The sequence below is a fragment of the Penicillium cosmopolitanum genome, assembly GCF_028827165.1.
Source record: "Penicillium cosmopolitanum strain IBT 29677 chromosome Unknown utg000006l:49.0-5199605.0:1.0-5204138.0, whole genome shotgun sequence".
Classification (NCBI taxonomy): domain Eukaryota; kingdom Fungi; phylum Ascomycota; class Eurotiomycetes; order Eurotiales; family Aspergillaceae; genus Penicillium; species Penicillium cosmopolitanum.
In genome coordinates, this window is record NW_026622676.1 from 443,394 (window position 1) to 462,026 (window position 18,633).

At 47.8% G+C, this 18,633-nt stretch overlaps 7 protein-coding genes across 7 annotated transcripts; 4 read left to right on the forward strand and 3 right to left on the reverse strand.

The window, feature by feature from the left end:
• Positions 1-354: 354 nt before the first annotated feature.
• Positions 355-2,680, reverse strand: N7509_004682 (uncharacterized protein; the record flags this gene model as incomplete). The annotated part of the gene is made up of 3 exons (XM_056629319.1): positions 355-1,263; positions 1,336-2,392; positions 2,451-2,680. The coding sequence occupies 3 exons, from the start codon at positions 2,678-2,680 to the stop codon at positions 355-357; spliced, it is 2,196 nt and encodes a 731-aa protein (XP_056488621.1).
• Positions 2,681-3,972: 1,292 nt separating this feature from the next.
• Positions 3,973-5,310, forward strand: N7509_004683 (glycoside hydrolase 5 family protein; the record flags this gene model as incomplete). Its single annotated transcript, XM_056629320.1, has 4 exons — positions 3,973-4,069; positions 4,130-4,771; positions 4,823-4,951; positions 5,021-5,310. 4 exons carry the CDS (start codon positions 3,973-3,975, stop codon positions 5,308-5,310), a joined length of 1,158 nt encoding a protein of 385 aa, XP_056488622.1.
• Positions 5,311-6,097: 787 nt separating this feature from the next.
• Positions 6,098-7,785, forward strand: N7509_004684 (Metallo-dependent hydrolase; the record flags this gene model as incomplete). The annotated part of the gene is made up of 4 exons (XM_056629321.1): positions 6,098-6,374; positions 6,454-6,585; positions 6,620-6,943; positions 6,998-7,785. 4 exons carry the CDS (start codon positions 6,098-6,100, stop codon positions 7,783-7,785), a joined length of 1,521 nt encoding a protein of 506 aa, XP_056488623.1.
• A 706-nt stretch (positions 7,786-8,491) lies between these two features.
• N7509_004685 (cytochrome P450) lies at positions 8,492-10,411 on the forward strand (the record flags this gene model as incomplete). Its single annotated transcript, XM_056629322.1, has 8 exons — positions 8,492-8,687; positions 8,764-8,801; positions 8,835-8,896; positions 8,952-9,143; positions 9,203-9,354; positions 9,407-9,654; positions 9,701-9,972; positions 10,021-10,411. The coding sequence occupies 8 exons, from the start codon at positions 8,492-8,494 to the stop codon at positions 10,409-10,411; spliced, it is 1,551 nt and encodes a 516-aa protein (XP_056488624.1).
• A 2,810-nt stretch (positions 10,412-13,221) lies between these two features.
• N7509_004686 (glycosyltransferase) lies at positions 13,222-14,765 on the forward strand (the record flags this gene model as incomplete). Its single annotated transcript, XM_056629323.1, has 3 exons — positions 13,222-13,754; positions 13,809-14,426; positions 14,501-14,765. The coding sequence occupies 3 exons, from the start codon at positions 13,222-13,224 to the stop codon at positions 14,763-14,765; spliced, it is 1,416 nt and encodes a 471-aa protein (XP_056488625.1).
• Positions 14,766-14,892: 127 nt separating this feature from the next.
• Positions 14,893-15,298, reverse strand: N7509_004687 (uncharacterized protein; the record flags this gene model as incomplete). The annotated part of the gene is given in 3 exon segments (XM_056629324.1): positions 14,893-15,025; positions 15,042-15,139; positions 15,251-15,298. 3 exon segments carry the CDS (start codon positions 15,296-15,298, stop codon positions 14,893-14,895), a joined length of 279 nt encoding a protein of 92 aa, XP_056488626.1.
• Positions 15,299-16,091: 793 nt separating this feature from the next.
• N7509_004688 (FAD-binding oxidoreductase) lies at positions 16,092-17,804 on the reverse strand (the record flags this gene model as incomplete). Its single annotated transcript, XM_056629325.1, has 4 exons — positions 16,092-16,363; positions 16,435-16,643; positions 16,712-17,406; positions 17,460-17,804. The coding sequence occupies 4 exons, from the start codon at positions 17,802-17,804 to the stop codon at positions 16,092-16,094; spliced, it is 1,521 nt and encodes a 506-aa protein (XP_056488627.1).
• Positions 17,805-18,633: the final 829 nt, after the last annotated feature.

Below are 18,633 nucleotides of genomic sequence, written 5' to 3' on the forward strand. Positions count from 1 at the left end.
ATATGAATTGTAAGGTTGGCAATAGCTTTTATAACATATGATTAGGCGGCCTTTCGTATAAGTAGAGGGTGCTTTCAATAGACTTGCAGATATAATAGTTGACAAGACGTGAGTGAGGTAACCGCTTAATAAGGATGTTCAATGATCTTTTTGAATCGTCTGCTTCGATGCTAAAAAAGCCTTCCCAGGGCCTGGCATCTCTCAAGGATGATTTGAAATGGGAAGCAAGATTGAAATACAAATATAATCGCAGTTACGGAAGGACGGGTTAGGTTGATCTTGAGAAAGTATTGCACGTAAATCCGAGGCAAGGAAATCACGGGGTATTCCAGGACTTTCCAGGAACCAATTGCATTATAATGAATGATAATTTTCATTCATCCTTGACGAACTGGCGTTTGAAAAAATAGAAAAGTCTTGATTTTCGAATTCAAGACTAGGAACCTCTGGCCACAGATCTTCAACACCCCAACTTAAAAACTCCCACATCGATTGTGGAGGAAGGCTTTCGAAAGACATCATTGTCCAGTCCAAAACTCGTTCTTGTGTCGCGGGCGGGTCAGGATCAACACCGTTCAGTTGAGAGATATTTTGGAAGCCGGAACACGACGCTGTCGTATCTGGAGGTTTTTCAGCTGCACCAGTCCCTACGAGGCAAGCTTCGAAAATGCTCGAAATGACTTCCAAGGAACGTTGTGCAGTATGTCCGTAGGGCTTCATACGTTTGAGTGTCACCATTGCTGTCTCAACCTGTGTCTTGCAGGCTGCAGATAGAGCGTCTGGATCATCATCTCTCAGCTGAGTAGATAGACAAACCAATGGTACCATAATTGCCTGAAAGAGGAACCACACTCCGTTCCAGCCGATCATTTGATTTAATCTCGTCGCCATGGAAATTTTTTGAATTGCAGTTTCCGCAATTTCGCGGCACTTAAGAATGGCATTGCGCTCCTCCAGCCTGAGAGTGATGAAAGGAACTCGTCGCATCGCGTAGCTCAGAAGTTTTGGACGATATAAAAGCATTCGTTGAATATGGAATCTCCAGTGCATCACTGTTCTCGCCGTGTATAATGACTCGGGACAAGGCTCGTGATCTTTAAGGGCCGGGGGTAAGTTTTCCCACCACTGGAGAAGCTTTGAATCCAGCTCGAGGGTTTCCGCAAATGTGATCATTGGCATGGACGCTAATGCTTCCTGTATCTTTGAGGAAACTTTGATGAATTCGACATTTTCGATTAATGGAAGGACCTCTAGATAGTTTCCCTAAAAGACATGGGTCACACATTAGATTTTACTGGTCAACATAGAGAGAAAATGGGACATATTTAATCGCACCTCGTCAAGCAAGCGAGGTTTGGCGACCGTGATGGCCGGAGCAAAGAAATCCATGGACGCCCGACCCAGAGTTTCATGGCCCCATGTTTCTAGGCAGCAGAGAGACCACCATATACGGCGTTTATATTCCCGATAGGCCGCCCGCGCCGGGTCTAGCACCAAATGGCTATCGTAAGGCTCGCGCTGTAGTCCGAGCGAGACTGCCATGCGTACAGCAGCACCTATTAAGGAGTACCCAAGGTTTGGCTGGCTGATATAATGACAATACCACCCTCCGATGAGACCAAGTGTTTGAACTGTCTCAATAGTGGGCGTTCCGAGGGTCGCCAAGTTCAAGAGATTCATTGAACGGTCAAAGTATGCCCTGTGGGTGTGGTTATCCGGGCCCGAGGCCGCAATACTACCCAGCGCGAGCACTATGTTCAACAGCGCTAGCCACCGACTATCTTTCCTGGTCCCAACCAAGTGGGTGGCGCGAAATGAATTCTCGTCCAGCAATGGCGCCAGGGTGTGAAAGTCGACGAAATACGCATCCAGGATCTCGCCTTCCGACGGGATGAGGCCGGACTGTGTACTTAGCGACGGTGTTGAATTCGCGGCTTCATCGCTCTGATGTTGCCGTGAGAAGGTGGATTCATTTAGCTTGGATAGCGGCAGCAGCCATGTGATGACCTTCAAGGCTGCTTGAGTGGACGAAATTCCTAGGTACGAGGCGGGCTGTCGAGTGGACAGGGACAGCGCGTTGACATCATCGGAGATTTGTTCTAGAGACCCGTCTCGGCTAGTACAAAGGCCTTGATCGAGACCATCATCGGGCATCGAATGCAAGGACTCCAATACAGGCTGTCCCATAGGCAATGTCGAGTTGTGGGCGTGTATAGAAGCGGCGACGGTCGGCGAATCTTGATGTTGACTTGTTTGTGACCCACCTCCATTCATCAACTCCAGCAGCGCTGTCCGAGGCAAATTGACAATCTCCTCCGGGTGCTTTTCTGGAAACAGTCTTTCTAGAGCGGCTCGATACTGGTTCAACGATGTGCCCGACTTTCCCGAGTGGCTATTTGGTTTAGTTTATATTCTTAAATCGGAAGGGCCAACGCTCCCGGGCGGCTTACCTTGATGACTGTCGCCGTTCTGGATATGAACACAGCTCCGGTGTTTTGTACCAGCGACAGGATTCACACGGCTTGTCTCCTGTGCATTTGATTTTTCGCTGACGACAGGAATTACATGCCCGTACATTTAGCCCTCGCCGGCCCGTCCGTTCACTGCGCCTGGACCGTTTGGGGTTACGTAGACCTTCCTTTTCATTCTGCGACTGTGAGGAATCAAACGCGATAAACATGGCGATAAGCGGTGACTGCACTACAATGCAATCAGTGGGGAGGGAAAAGGTAAAACAAGAATAATTTCAAGTTTACCTGCAGTTAGTAGCAACGACTACGAACCCATGGCAATTGCATGTGGGGCTGCCAGTCTATACATGAAAATCTGATTCATGACAGCCTGGAGACATCAACCAACAACCCCCACAGTTTCCTGTGTCAAGCTGCATTTTAGCTTTTGCCCGGGGACCACACATCGATTAGCTTCTCCGTTTGATTTTAGTTTGGGGAAACAGGGATGTTTTAGCACGAGGAATTCGCAAGAAGCGGAAAGAAGCATAGGTGCCCAGGTGGATTTGCTTCCATTCGTGCGAGGTGCTGAAAACGCCGGGCGCGAGTGAGTCGATTGTCTCTGTTGCCCATGTGTCTTTCGTGGGCTAAATTGTTTCTAGTAGAGCGAGGCGGAGTTCGCCTCTTGGGCTCCGTGTTGCTTTGGGATGGACCAATCGGCAAGCAGCAACCCCCTGCCTGGGTTTAAGAGCAGCCACATGTGATTCGCTTCGCACAACCCCTTGGTATTCAGGCCCAGTGTTTCACAATGACGGATCAACTTGCTGATCTCCCCCCAAACGTACAAAAAGAGACGGCAAACAGCTTCGTTCGACAAGGAAAGGGCGGAGAATTGGCCCTGAAACGGTTTATTCATGCTTTCTGCTGTCATTCGTTTTCATGGAGGAGAACCCGTTCAAGCCTGTGAGTACGATCTTGGCCCCAATCTAGGGTACCTCTCGCAGATCAAGTGGAAACACTTTTGAGTTCTCGCGAAGGATGATGGATAGCATCGAGCCAAACCTCATGGGGAATCTTTTAGATATCCGCGTCCGGTGAACGAGAAATTGTCAGACCCATAGGCCCCCTTGCAATTTGTCTCTGGCAAATGGCCTGCATTAGTTGCTTGATATATTTAGAAGCCTCTACAAAGTGAGCCTATCACCATACATGCACAGCTCCACTGGAAACTCGGAGTCAAATGTCCCCCCAAGAAACCGGGAGTAGAAAGCACCAGACTAGTACTCGTAGAGGCCTTTTGGCAATATCAATCGTTGAGCTTCCCATCACCAAAAATATCACCTGCTTTGGAACTCGGGTGGGTCAAAATTAACATTGACAAAGGAGGAGTATCCATAATAGTCAAGGAGCTTCGAAGCTCATTACGAGTTGGCAGTTCACAATCTTGGAAAGATATAATATATAAGTGTCACGGTGGTTGTCATGGGGAAGTCATTCAAACCCTTTGAACATCGCCTCCACGATGAAAGTTTCCACCATCCTGCTTTCAATCGCCTGTCTAGTTGCTCAAGTAGCAGCTTCCAATCTGAATATTCACCAAATTGGTAAATCACGAGATGGTAACTTTCCAATAGACAATGAAGCTACATAGTACAATACACTGACCATTCTCCACCCAGCGCGGGCGCACTTTCGTCGGAACAGCACCAGCGGTGACGCTCCCAGTACTCATGGTTTGAATTTCACGATCAACGGTCAGGCAGACTACTTTGCTGGCACAAATATTTATTGGATTGGTTACCTCACCGATGACGCTGATGTTGACCTCGTGCTTGACCACCTCCATGAGTCCGGGCTCCACATCCTTCGCATCTGGGGCTTCAGTGATGTGAACAGCAAGCCTACCGACGGCAAAGTCTACTTCCAGATCCTGCAGAATGGAAATGCAACCATTAACACAGGCTCTGACGGCCTCCAGCGTCTAGATTATGTTGTTGCTGCCGCTGAGAAGCGGGATATTAAATTAATTATCAACTTTGTCAATAACTGGTCCGACTATGGGGGTATCGATGCATATACCACAGCGTTTGGAGGCAGCAGTACAAGCTGGTACACCAGTCCAACAATTCAGGATGTCTATCAAAAATATATCAAGGCCGTTGTTTCGAGATATAGCCAGTCTTCCGCGATATTTGCGTGGGAGCTGGCTAATGAGCCTCGATGCCGTGGTTGCAACATATCTGTCATCTATAACTGGGCTGCATCTACTAGTGCTTATATCAAGTCCCTCGATCCCAAGCACATGGTAGCTATTGGAGATGGTAAGTAAAGCCTTAAAGCCGCCGCTACCTGATCACTGACCTCGTACGCAGAGGGATTTGGTTTGGATGTTGGCGCAGACGGGAGCTATCCGTTCACATACGCTGAGGGCCTCGACTTTGCAAAGAACCTGGCAATCGACACAATTGACTTCGGAACTTTCCATCTCTACCCTTCTACTTGTACGTACATTGGCTCTCGCGTTCCCAGTGCTTCGACTTGAGGGAGCAATACTAATATGAGCTATTTAGGGGGTGTTTCTAACTCTTTCGGCGACGGCTGGATTGCGGCTCATGCCAAAGCCTGTGCAGCAGCGCAGAAGCCCTGTCTCATGGAAGAGTATGGGGTCAAAACCGAAAAATGCACTATCGAGGGCCAGTGGCGGCAAACAGCCCTTGACACTAAGGGAATAGGCGCAGACCTTTTCTGGCAATATGGAGATAATCTCAGCACCGGAAATACCCCGAATGATGATTATACGATTTACCGCGGCACGGATGATTACAAGTGTCTAGTTACCGATAATGTCGCTAATAGATAGGTACGGGCCGGATTGCCAGGAAGTTCCTGACTTCTAGCTATTTGGCGACAGGACCCTTGGCTGGAATTGTGTTTAGCAGGAATCATATCTTAGTAGCAATCTACCAGTTACTCAGAAATATCATACCTAGGTAGCAAATCAACAACTTGAGGTCAGTCATTACTACTAGTATTATGCATCCAGGCACTTGTAGGGTTAATATATACCTGGGCATATCTCTCAATTCAATGGCCTAGTAGGTTGTTTATCCACCACTACCACCTGGCACCACCATCACTTATTACCGAACCACTGGCAGAAATCGATGGCATTTTGGTAGGTTTACATTGCCAAAGCTCCCTTCAAGAGGAGGAACTACTAGTAGCATCTGCGACAGTATCCTGAGCTGAAGTCAACGTTTAGGCATTTGAAAGAAGGTAGGGCAATGGGAGGGTTGTGTTCTAGCTGTACATGATACATGACGTCACCTGGAATGTGTCCGAAGCTTAACCCCGCTGACAATTCTTAAATCCGTTCCAAACTCACCCTCAATGACCTTTTGACACCGTTTCCTTCGATGGACCTGCCTGGCCCCATCAGAGATCTTGACACCTTACTTATGTTACAAATTGAAGAAGGTCTTTCGGTATTCGCTGAGATCAAGGGGCCGAATGACCGAAACGCGACGCCCCACCTCTATTATTATGGGGCTGCCAGCGATTCATCTTAAAAAGGCCGTTCGCTTTTTTGGGGGGGTTACCTTTCAACCAGAATCTACTTACAGTGTGAGATATTCATGAACTCTAGCATGATATCGCAAATTCTACTTCGGAATGCAACCATCCTTGTCCCCTCTGGTCAACCAAATGACTATGTTAAGCCACTGCGTGGCCATTCATTGTTGATCGAGGGCAAACGGATCTCCAAAATTGCGGCCACCATCGATCCACCTACAGGTGCTCAAATATTCGATTGTACTGGCAAAATAATAGCGCCTGGATTCATTGACACGCATCATCATGTGTGGCAGACACAGCTCAAGGGTCGCCATGCTGATCAAACCTTACTAGAATACCTTCCCAATGGTGCGTGCCCCTTTGCTGGTCGATGAGCAGTTTATTTTTAGCAGATTCTTTTTTTCTAAATCCCTCGGCACTGACGTAGGAAATATGCAAAGTGTAAACTACATCCCGGAGGATGTATTTTGGGGTGAACTAGGAGGTTGTCTGGAAGCTCTGGATGCAGGAACAACGACCTTGGTTGATCATGCCCATGTCAACATTTCACCGGCCCATAGTGAGTGCTTACTCTAATGCTATCAGATATACAGCGGGACTAATGTGCTTTTCAGCCACAAACGCGATCGAGGCTACGGTTTCATCAGGGATTCGATCGGTATTTTGCTATGCGCCAACCGCCAAGACCAAGGACTGGACGCCTGAGATAACCATTGACGGAGGGCTGCTGGATGACTGGGTCATAGAGCTGTTCGAAAGTCTCGGCACTGCTGCGCCTTTTGGAGACGGGCGAGTTCAACTGGGGCTCGCTTTTTATGGGTTTTTGTTGCCACGAGATCAAGTGGTTTCTATTTACAACAAAGCTCGGAAGCTCGGAGTAAGAGTGATAACGACTCATTATGCTGGACTTTACTTTGGTGAGTCGAATTAAGGGATCGCTTCGGACCAACATACTGACCTTATAATGATAGGTCCAGATTCGGTGGTCGATACGCTTGAGAGCTATGGCCTTTTGGGACCAGATATCCTGCTCTCACATGCCACTAATTTGACAGCAAGTGATATCAACAAGCTAAATCAAATAGGGGCGTGGATATCGACGACTCCGGATACTGAGTTACAAATGGGACATGGAAATATTGTCTGCTTCCGGGAAGGTTGTACTGACATTTCCTCTTTGGGTATTGACTGCCACAGCAACAACTCGGCCGATATTGTTTCACAGATGCGCCTAGCATTACAACATGAAAGAGCAGACCGCAACGAGCGGCTAATTGCGGAAGGAAAATTTTCGCGCTCTCTGAATCTTTCTGTTCAAGATGTCTTCCGACTAGGAACAATCCAGGGAGCTCGAGCAATTCACATGGACGAGAGTCTGGGCTCACTGACTGTTGGGAAACTTGCCGATATCGTCATATTCGACGGGGAAAGCCCCGGTATGATTTGTGCCTCTGAGCAAGACCCGGTCGCGGCTATTGTTCTTCATTCTTCTGTTAGGGACGTCGACATGGTTATCGTCGATGGCCATATTCGGAAGGAGAATGGCAGACTTCTTCCGGTAGAAATCACACCGAGTCTGCCCGAAGTGAATATCTTGCCTCAGAGTATTAACTGGAATCAAGTTGCGAAGAATTTGATTGCTAGCCGCAGCAGGGTTGAAGAAGCAATTTCAAAAGCGAATGCTACAGATAAGGATCAACTCGTGGATTCGTTCCTGAAACTCATACATGCAGATGGAAATAAATTCGTCAGTCTGTGAGATCCCTCTCGACCAGAGAAAGCAAGCTTTATCGACCAATTTGTATTTCAAGTCCGGGAAAAGCGAGAGGCTTTTTTATATTGCAGATACATAGTGGCATGTATTCGCATTTGGGAAGACCACAATAGCAATTTTTTGAAGATCAGGTACTCTCGAATTCGGAGACATCGAAAACGGATTACCGTAGCAATTCCAAGGTTCTCAAGTGTCAAGCCGGCGTAGGCATGGTTACGGCGCTCCGGTGGCCAGTAGTTGTATACATAGATATTTTACAAAGTTTTCAAGCCTGTGTTGACCGGCCTGGTCTCCGCCTTCCGAAGGTGAACTAGTAGCTACCCAAGATAGAATAGATTGGCTACTCTATTCAATCTTAGGTAGCTACTAGTCTGCCATCAAAAGGCAGTCAAAAGTTGTGGGCAATAGGAGGTTAGAAACATTTGCAACGCCATTGTAAACAACTACTGACCATCCTATGGCGTGCCGTAGTATGGTTGATTTGTAAACAGGTCAAAGCGACAAGAGTGGGGATAGCCGTGCTGCTAGCAGCGGGAAATTCCCCAAGAGAGGTGGGTAGTGTGGAAATAGGCCAATAGCACTGGAGGTGAATAAAATGAGACGCGAGGCGCTCGAATTTCCTCTCACTTATGATTGATGCCCCCTCATTCTGCCTGGTTACACTTACATAACAACACCTACAGGCACCATCATGTCACCCATGCTTTGGAGCGCGATACTTGGAGCTCTGTTGCTATTTGTGATCAAATGGTCCATGAAAGAGAGGAGAAATACCAGACCACTGCCCCCAGGCCCTCCAGGAAAGCCCATCATTGGAAATGTATCGGACCTACCGGTGACAGGAACCCAGGATTGGGTCCACTGGCTAAAGCACAAGCAACTTTACGGTACTTGACTCAGTATTCGAGAGACTAAGAATTTCCCGGAGCACGGTATGATTCGCATACTAACCATGTCATACAGGTCCAATCAGCTCAATCACAGTCATGGGCCAGACAATAGTGATTTTGAATGACATTTAACTCGCCGTGGAGCTCCTGGGGAAACGTTCGGCCAAGCATTCTTCGCGCCCAAATTTAGTCTTCGCATCAGAGATGTAAGTGATCCAAGCCGTTTTCGGGGGATCACGACACTAAAGTTAGATTCATTAGGGTTGGGTGGGAGCACATACTGGCAATGCAGACATACTCTGATCGCTTCCGCGCTTATAGGAAAGCAATACAGCCATATCTGGGATCAGAGCAAGCGGTGGCCCAGTATAACACACTACAAGAAATTGAATCCCACAGATTTCTGTTTCGTGTGCTGCAAGACAAAACAAAACTTGCCGAGCATATTCAAACGTGAGTGGATGTTTCCGAGAAAAATATTGCACTTTAATCATCGATAACATCTTGTCTAGTGAAGCTGGCGCTGTTATTCTGAAGATTGCATATGGTTATACGATTGAGCCACACAAGCGTGATCGCCTTATCCACATTGCGAACCTAGCCCTAGAGCACTTCTCCATCGCCGGAACACCAGGTGCCTGGCTAGTGGACATGATTCCCGCCCGTAAGCCTCTGCACATACTCGTGAAACCGTCGAAAGTAACCATCTTCCCCAGTGAAATTCGTTCCAGCCTGGTTCCCAGGAGCTAGTTTCAAGCGGAAGGCGCACGATTGGAAGAGAAATCTGGAAGATGTTGCAGATATACCGTATACCTTTGTGAAAGAGAAAATGATCAGCGGAAAATTCGAGACTTCATATCTCTCTGATCTTTTTAAAGAAAACGGGTGTCCGAAATCTGGAACTGAGGAGGAGATAGTTGCGAAATGGACATCGGCATCACTTTATACGGGTGGAGCTGACACGGTATGGAATCCAACAAACATTGTAGACTCCTAACTAATGGATATAGACTGTTTGTGCTATTGAAACCTTTTTCCTAGCTATGACATTTTTCCCGGAGGTACAACGCAAAGCGCAACAAGAGATCGATCAAGCTTTGGGAACTTGCCAGCTGCCGAAAATGGCCGATCGCTCTCGGCTTCCTTACGTCAATGCGGTGGTAAAGGAGGTGCTTCGGTGGCATCCAGTTGCGCCAATGGGTATTCCACATATGTCGATCGAAGATGATACCTGGGGCGAATTTCACATCCCGAAAGGATCTCTGATCATGCCCAACATCTGGTGAGTGGGCAACTGTATCGTTGTCATGCGTAGACTGACAATCAGAAGGGCTTTTACCCACGACCCGGAGACTTACCATGACCCGATGTCATTCAATCCAGAGCGCTTCATCACCTCGGATGATAGGGCCTCTGAAATGGATCCACGCGGCATGGCCTTCGGATTTGGGCGGCGTGTATGCCCCGGTCGCTTCCTCGCCGACAACACGTTGTACCTGAGCATTGCGCAATCACTGGCGGTCTTTAATGTCGAAAGCGCCAATGGCGACGCTGATATCGACATCGGCCCGAAATTCCTGCCTGGCGTGATAAGTCATCCTGCTCCATGGAAATTCAACATCGCGCCCCGTTCAGCCGAGCACGAGGCCTTGATCAACGCAGTTGAGAAAGAACATCCGTGGCAGAAGAGCGATGCCTCGGATTTGCGGAGCGGACCATGAGCCTGAGTAGGGTCAACCCCTTTTCAACACGACACTTGGCTCGGAAAGTTGAGGTTGACACATCGAGCTATTTTGAATAAATAGCTACACCCACCTCGGCGTACAGTACTTCCAAGTTCTCTCAAATTCGTCATCAAATACCTCTCACTCGATAGCGATTTAAATGGAAATCCAATCACATTGCATGAAAAGACGCCACCTGATAAAAAAGACTAACGACTTTGTGGGGAGCTGAAATGTAAGACTAGCTGATGTGTAGTTCAAAATTGCATGCAGTGTCACCTCCTTGTCGCAGTCTATGCAGATCGTCGATCCTATTGAAGAGAAAAAGCACATAAATTGTTCTACGTATGAACCCTGCATTAATTCTAGCAAATTACATATCGGAAAAGATAAAACCAGTGCTTTCGCAAATATTTCGACATTATCACGCATTTGAAAAGCGTGCCAGAAGGAACATGCGTCGAAGGTTGGGGTTATTCCGTAGGAATGTGATCAATCACCGACCCAATCGGATGGCCTCCATTCATGATGTCGTGATATTTGAATGAAGACAGAGGAAGTATCTTCTTTGACCCAAAAATTTTATTATTCGAAGATTGCGATCGGAAATCCTCCGCACACTTCCTAATTTGTGTTTTGGAAGAGTTTGGAATGCAAGCAATGTGTGGCTTCGCCAGCTCGCAAGACATTGTCGGTCGCATGCAGGCAAGGGACACATAAGTGCTACTTATTTTTGTGGCTGCAGATACATAAATCAAAAATCCTATTTTCGAAAACATGTCGAAATCACAGTGGGTACTTGTTGCAGAATTCCTTTTTCCAAGTTCGATAGCGCTGAAATCCATCCGCTTCCTTTTTTTTTGATCGTCCCATATATCGTCTTTTAAGAACGACCACTCCGTCGGAGAAACTTCCTTCTTAAAACTCCCAGTCTACCTCCCAAAGCCATGTGGAAAAGCAAGAGTTATTTAGATCGCAGCTATTCGTCAATTACACCCCCATCGATAAATGACCTTCGGTATGAAGTGTATGGCGAGGAATCTCCTCCAGCGGGAAACTACCCACCGCATGAAGATATAGAAGAAGCCGATCCGAAACGCATATTCCTGCTTGTCTTTTCCTTGGCGTGCTTCGTCTTCGTGGCATCGATTTTAGTGACATACGTTGCGATTCTGATGTCAAGAAGACCTGCCGAGTCATGAAGGTAAGCCTGAAGAGCGCTTCCGTTAGATTGAACACTGAATGATCTACCATTACCCTGATCCACTAGCAAGCCTAGACCTAACGCATAAACCCGTCTTCTCTAGCCCGATAACATCCTTATCTATCCCTTCTGGTATCAAAAATGACCCCGCCTCCACAAAAGTGCCCTTACGATCGAGCAGCTTTCCGCTCAGATATTCGGGGGTCGATGGCATGTTTGGATTCAAATCGAGACAGTTCACTTGAAAAAGTTGCGGCGTTATTGCAACGAGCGAATCGATGCCCCCTGCATTGGCCTGCATTGGTTCAAGAACAGAAGTGTCGAGAGATATAGCTCGATGGGTCGAACCTTGGAATATTAAACTATAAATATGGGTTTATTCGGATATAAGCTAGAAGCATGTGGAGAATATCACTGAGCTTCCAGACCACGCATGGTCTTTGTACATAGTTGTGGATCCCGTGTTGTGTTTCACGTTGAGAAAGTTTGTCTTCTGGAAGGATGGGGCCACTGCGTGGGGCGTAGGGCTCTGCAAGAGAAACTCCAAGCAATGATATTCAAGCCATGGCAGATGGTGCGTGCAATGCCGAAGACTCTTACGTCAATTTAACAGTGAATACATTGGGTGACATTGCCCCCTGCTCAAATCTTAGATAGTCAACGTTACCCCTGGTCGTTGTCACGATATCTGGGAGATGAAATTAACCGAGAATTGATTTCTAACTATAAAAGGCAAACCCTTGTGGGGATTTGGCATGGATAGGCTGTCGCTCCGAAGCTGATTGTACTACCCACTCGTCTGGTTTGTTGGCGATGCATCGGGAGAAGGACACCCTGGGGGTTTCCTTCGAAAACGATACGATGTCGAGGTATACTCAACAATGTTGCATTGTTTCACAATTCTTGAGAAAACGCGACAGTTTTCACGGGAGGCTTTTTGATAAAAAGGAGAAGTTCCTCCGTGTCAACCTGTCAGCTACAGATTAACCTGCGTCAGTGATTTCGGTAGTGCCGATCGACCCACTCAATATCGCTGGCTGCGGTTCGTCTTGCCAAAAAATAGAGTTTGTATGCTCGGACCAGGGTCCTGGCTCGGGGGTTATCCCTCACAATCCAACCAGACACCGCCCTCCAACCACTGTTTCGTGTCGCCTCAAAAATCAGCCCCTCGCCCAGTGTTTCAATTCCACTCTAGTTTGTTTTATGGTAGAGCGAAAGCCTGAACCTCGGTCGTAGAAGGACTCTCGAAAGAGAGACTCGGGTGGGCAAGAAAAAAGTCTGCCGAGCTGAAAGTTCAAATAGAAATGATCAACGCCGCAAATCAGCCCATTAGTGTCCCATGTGGCGGGCCTCGTCCACTGAAACTTGACTAAAGTGGAGAATGAGATGGGGACATCGGGCTCGCAGTCAATTATAGGCGTAATAAAAGGGAAAAGATGTTCGCGTAACCGTTCACATCGAACGAACGTAAACCCTACTAATCCTGTGGGGCGATCATTATCTCGTCTTTCACAACTAGCTTAAATTGCGCTTGTCCCCGCAGAATTCTTTGCGACGCCCCTTTATTTCTCTTATCGAAGCGCTGCATTTTAGGCCGGTTACCATGGCTTCTTCGATTCGGAACATCTTGTTCCTCACAAACAGCGAATTGGGCCAATGCAACGTGGCGCTCGCCGTCGCGGAGGAGTTCTTGCGCAAAGGCGACTTCAAGGTTCATTTCGCTTCTTTCGCACCCGTCGCCGACGAGGTGAATAATTTACACAAGCGTGCCGGATGCGAAAACACCGCTCAATTCCACGAAATTCCCTCGCCATGCATGACCGACTTGGCGATTCGCAGCTGCGTCGGACTTCTTTTCCACAAGCCCGGCGTTAAGGGCGCGACACAGGGATTTGCCAAGGTTGGCCGGGCTATGGAGAGTTGGAGGCCTTCCGAGTATAAACAAGCGTACGATGCTTGTGTCGATATTGTGAATAATCTTCAACCGGCCATGGTTGTCGTGGACCCAATTCTCCACGTTGGTATAGATGCGTGCCATGCCACAAAGACTCGGTTCACCGTGCTATGGCCTGTCCCCCTCAAGGACGTGGTTGTAGTAATTCAACCAAAGGCTGCAGTTCTCTGGAAGTACCCAGTGTAAGCCAAGACTATCATTTGACTGGGAATCTGCAATTGCTAATGGTTCCTTAGGACCGGATCTGGGTTTCCCTTCCCAGTGCCTTGGAAGCTCGTGCTTCACAACATGTACCTGATTTTCCGTGTCGTCATGACTTTGGCATTCGGAAAGCCAGTACCCGATGAGGTGAAGGATGGAAAGAAGCCGGAAGGGCGCAATCCATTCCCTCTACCAAATGCATACGAAAAAGACGCTTTGCAGCTCACTCCCGCGTTCCCCGAGCTGGATTTTCCTTTTGAGATACCGGACAATGTCGTTAGCTGCGGCCCAATTCTCCGAAAGTGTCGGCCGTTGTCTGAACAGGACCCCGAAATGGATGCTTGGCTTCAAAAGCCTACAATTCTTATCAGTCTCGGGTCCCATGTCAAGCCAACCGAGAAAATTGCCGTTGACATGGCCAAGGGAATCGCAACAGTACTATCCAAGCAGCCAGATATCCAAGTTCTTTGGAAGCTGCGATATGATTGGGAGAGTTCATCGGCGTTCCAAAAAGTCCTAGGCTCACTCATTACCGCTGGCTCGGTACGGGTTGTTTCTTGGATCCAACCTGACATTATGTCCGTCCTGGAAACTGGACGAATAATCTCCTACGTGCATCATGGAGGAGCTAATTCATATTTCGAGGCATGCAAGTAAGTTGAAAACAGGCCCAACGGTTCGGAATCTGTTCACGATTGGAACCATTACTAACACACCCATCTTACAGAGTCGGAGTTCCACAGGTCGTTCTGCCCCAATGGCTTGACACTTATGATTGTGCGACACGAGTGGAATGGTTGGGCATTGGTGTGAACGGAAGCCGAAAGGCAGCACCTGGTATCGAGGCAACCGAATTCTCCAAAGCTCTCCTGCACGTCTTGAGCGACGATGGAATTCGCACGAAGTCCGCTGCCGTAAAACAGCTATGTGCGAAGACGGAAGGACGCGTCGTGGCCCATGATCAGATCGTCGAGTTTTGCTCGACAAAGTAGTTGCTATGAATTATTATGCATTGATAGATATACCCAATTTCATTCAATCGTGTCGTCGTTATCGAAATTCCTTGAAAAACGCCATGTGCAGAACGGCAACAATCCCCCCCTTTATATCAGGTCTCCTTCACGAAAGCTCCCTGAGGACTTGTTGGACATCGACACGCGCCTTTTGAAGATCGGCATCGACCTGGCCGTTGACATGCCGTGCTTTGACCTCATAGTGAAGCTCCACCAGTTCCTTTGCTCGTTGAAGGTCACTGTTTTTCTTGAGACGTAATCGCGTCCGTGGCGGTCGGGTTCGATTGGGAGGGTGGGGATGTGTCAAGTGATATCTGGTGGGCGTTTACCAAAGCCAGAGCGGCATGGTGATCCTGTCAAGGGTTAGTTTATGCTCATCTGCTTCAGCCAGGTTGACTTCGTTTGGGTATTGGATTTCCCGGTGAGGGGGGAAGGCGATCATCGCCGTGGTTGAAGGCACTTACACACACGCGTAATGACGTGAGATCCGACAGTATTTCCGCGACCTTCATCGAGATGGTTGAATGAACCTTGGAAATTGACAAGCGTGGCTGGAGTTGAAAGTTGGGGAGGTGAAGGCAAGAGTGCGGAGGCGGAGGCGGAGGAGGCGCTGGGAGGTGAAGTCTTGGCAACCCACCAATGGAAAGAGGCTTGGCACTCGTCCCCGTACGGTTTTGTGTCATTTGAAAGATATATGTATATGATCAGTAATTATTAGGTCCTAGACTTCACAGGTGTTGGAAGTTCCAAATTTTCCGTATATTCGAATTGAAAATACATCTAGTATATACAATATAATTCTTCAATACTGCGATCTAGTACTGATAGATAGTTACTACGACCAGTGTTCAAGTTAAGTTTTGAAATATATCCAATACTAGTACTCATGATTCTAGTAGTTACTATCTCTACCACTAGTAGTAAAAGAAACTTAGTGGCGGTAGCACCTCTACCTTCTAAAGCAATCAGAACCCTAATCCCACTCTGATTTAGGCACTTAAACTTGAAGTAAGAAAGGAAAAAAGAAATGAAAAGTGGCCCCAACATTGAAGCTACACATGCTAGGTAACTCGATAGCGCCCCGTACACTTCTCATCCAAAATCTACAAGGATCAACCATTTTCCTATCAAAATTGAAGTCAGAATGAGGTCACCAAACCCAAGACAAATTGTTTTGAGAACATATTAAAATGAAGACGGTTCACAGTGACCGACATGTTTGATGATCGCTGAAGTCAATTTCGGATGTTTCCTGTATACACCCGGCTTGAAGGTACCTCAATTGAGTACAGCGACAGAAACCCTCTAGACACCGAGCTTGAAGCCTCCCCAGTTGAGTCGGGAGAAAGTGCCGTTAGGGTCATAGGACGATCTGATTTCTCTCATGCGAAGGACGTTCTCAGCCGGAAATCCTAGGAAAGGATCCTGCCACTCTCCAGCATCTCCCATGTAGATGAAGTCGGAGGCAAGTCCCTTCTCAACACTAATAGCATGGAGTTTCTCTGTGAGCTGGCGCGACCATGCTTGAACGCGAAGATCATCCTGCTCTAAGGCCCAGCCAGTGCTGAATTGCCACACTACGAGCAGTTAGTTTCTGATGTGGTATTCCTTTGTCTGGCATTCCCAATTAGAGAAGAGGAGCACTTACAAATCAACGGCTCTGCTTCCAAGCCCCAGACATTGCCAACTCCATTGGTCTTTCCAACTCGAGAAGCGCCAGGCGCATGCACGTTGGTCACAAATGTGGGGTAGAGACCCTGAACATCGGAAATTTCATCCACCGCTTCCTTCCAGATCTTATAGAACATGTAAAGAACTTGTGGGTCAGGCTTGATAGTCTTGTGAGAATACATGACACTGTAATTATTATTAAGAAGGTTAGAACATTTGCGACTCATCAGGTAATGGTATATTGGACAGCGTACCGGAACATCTGCTTAGGCGAGTCTAGTGCCTGCGCCCATGTCTTCATGGTCTGGACTTTATCAATTTTCATGGTTGACGGAATGGCAGAAAAGTTTGCAAATTGAGACGGGGGGCTCTCGGTGCCCTCCTGGACACCAAGCAACGAAGCCGACGCAGCCTTAGTAGTGACATTGTATGAGATTGAAGCCACCATGCCGGCTGCAATAGGATCCTGCTCGTCGAGCTTTGCCGCATGGCAAACCGCCTCCAGGAAGTCGGGGATCCCACTCTCATTGTAAGCCTGGATAGTCGTGCTGATCTTAGGGACATCAAAGGTCTTCAAGGTGAATTTGGTCACGATGCCGAAGTTGTTAGCGCCACCCTTCAAAGCCCAGAAGAGGTCAGAGTGTTGGGTCTTGTTGACCGTTATTTGTGTTCCGTTTCCAAGGACAACATCGTAACTGAGCACATTGTCCATGGCGAATCCCCATTTGTTGTTGAAGTAGTGCCAGCCGCCGATAAGACTCAATCCGGGGACACCAATTGTTTTCAGGCGACCACCAACAGCGGCACGGCCGTACGGGTCAAGAGCTGAGTAGACATCGTACCAGGTCATACCTGGTCCGACTACGATAGTCTCGCTGTGGACTTTGTAGCTGTTCAGTTTGGAAAGACCCATAAGGACGCCTCCATTGATGTTGTTCGATCCGGGGTACTGTTTCAACTATCAGTGATTGTACATCAACGTCAATCAGATTGATAACTTACACACATATGCCCTCCACCGCGAACCGCGAACTGTGCATCACAGGAGCTGAGCACCTTGATGGCGTGCGCCACCTCATTCGCAGTCTCAGGAAGGAAAACACAGGCAGGAGACAAATCAGTACGAACGTCCCAGTATGCCTCCACGGTCTCAGCAGAGTAGTTAGTGTCACGCGGGAAGATAACGCCACTAAAAGTGCGTGAAAGAGTGCGGCATGCACAATTGGCGCCAGTGGTGAGATTGAATGTGGTAAGCGGGGTTTCAACAGACGCTCCAGTCAAGATAGGCGCATGGCTGACGCTGGCCGAGGCGAGACCCAGAAGAAGGGAGCCCAGAAGGAACTTCATTATGGAAAAGAAAGAAGATTCGAAATTCAAAGGAATGGATGCCACGAGCAAAATATTTTGATTCAATTGATCTGCGGAATGCTGGGTTTATAAACCTTTTCCCGACTACCTGTTAATATTGGCTCTGCCTTGATACATGGGAATGCGATAGTACATAGGCTCAGACACTCCGGAACAGTAAAAATGGTTGTTGATCGCTGCCTAGACTATGCTCGGATTCCTCGGCAGGGAATAGTATGGAAATATCCCCACTCATTCTCGAATATATAGATCTACAAAAACTGGGCCTCCTTGACCCTGTGAAAGAGTACATTTTAGGTGGAGCAGACAGTTTGGTCGGTATGCTTCCTCCGGTACTTGTTCCCACCAAAATTTAACGTCACTTGCATTACAGGCGCTCCCGGTGTATGGACCAGGATTACTTGTGGTTCAAAATCAACTTTTGATGCCTCTCCAGGAGAAATTTGAGACTAACTTGACAGATGCAGGCGCGCATATCTGGGAAAGTACACTTGGGTGCAGTTTCAGAATATGACAACCTTAGATCTTACAAATCAAGGCGGGTCGGACCAAAACTTACCGTAGAATATTATTTACGCCCCACGCGACGATTAACTAGTGGAGATGGCCCGAATACGAATCCGATCCACAGCCGAATCCGAACCCAACTACGAATCCGAAACGACCTATTATCTACATGTACATGGCACTTCTCGACCGTTTAAGGGGCAGTGGCGAATTGATAATCTTTAATTTCTCCTCATATCAAGGCAGGAGGACCCCGCTTTCCCGACCCTCGTTCTCCATGTAAGTGCATGGGGGTGATCTG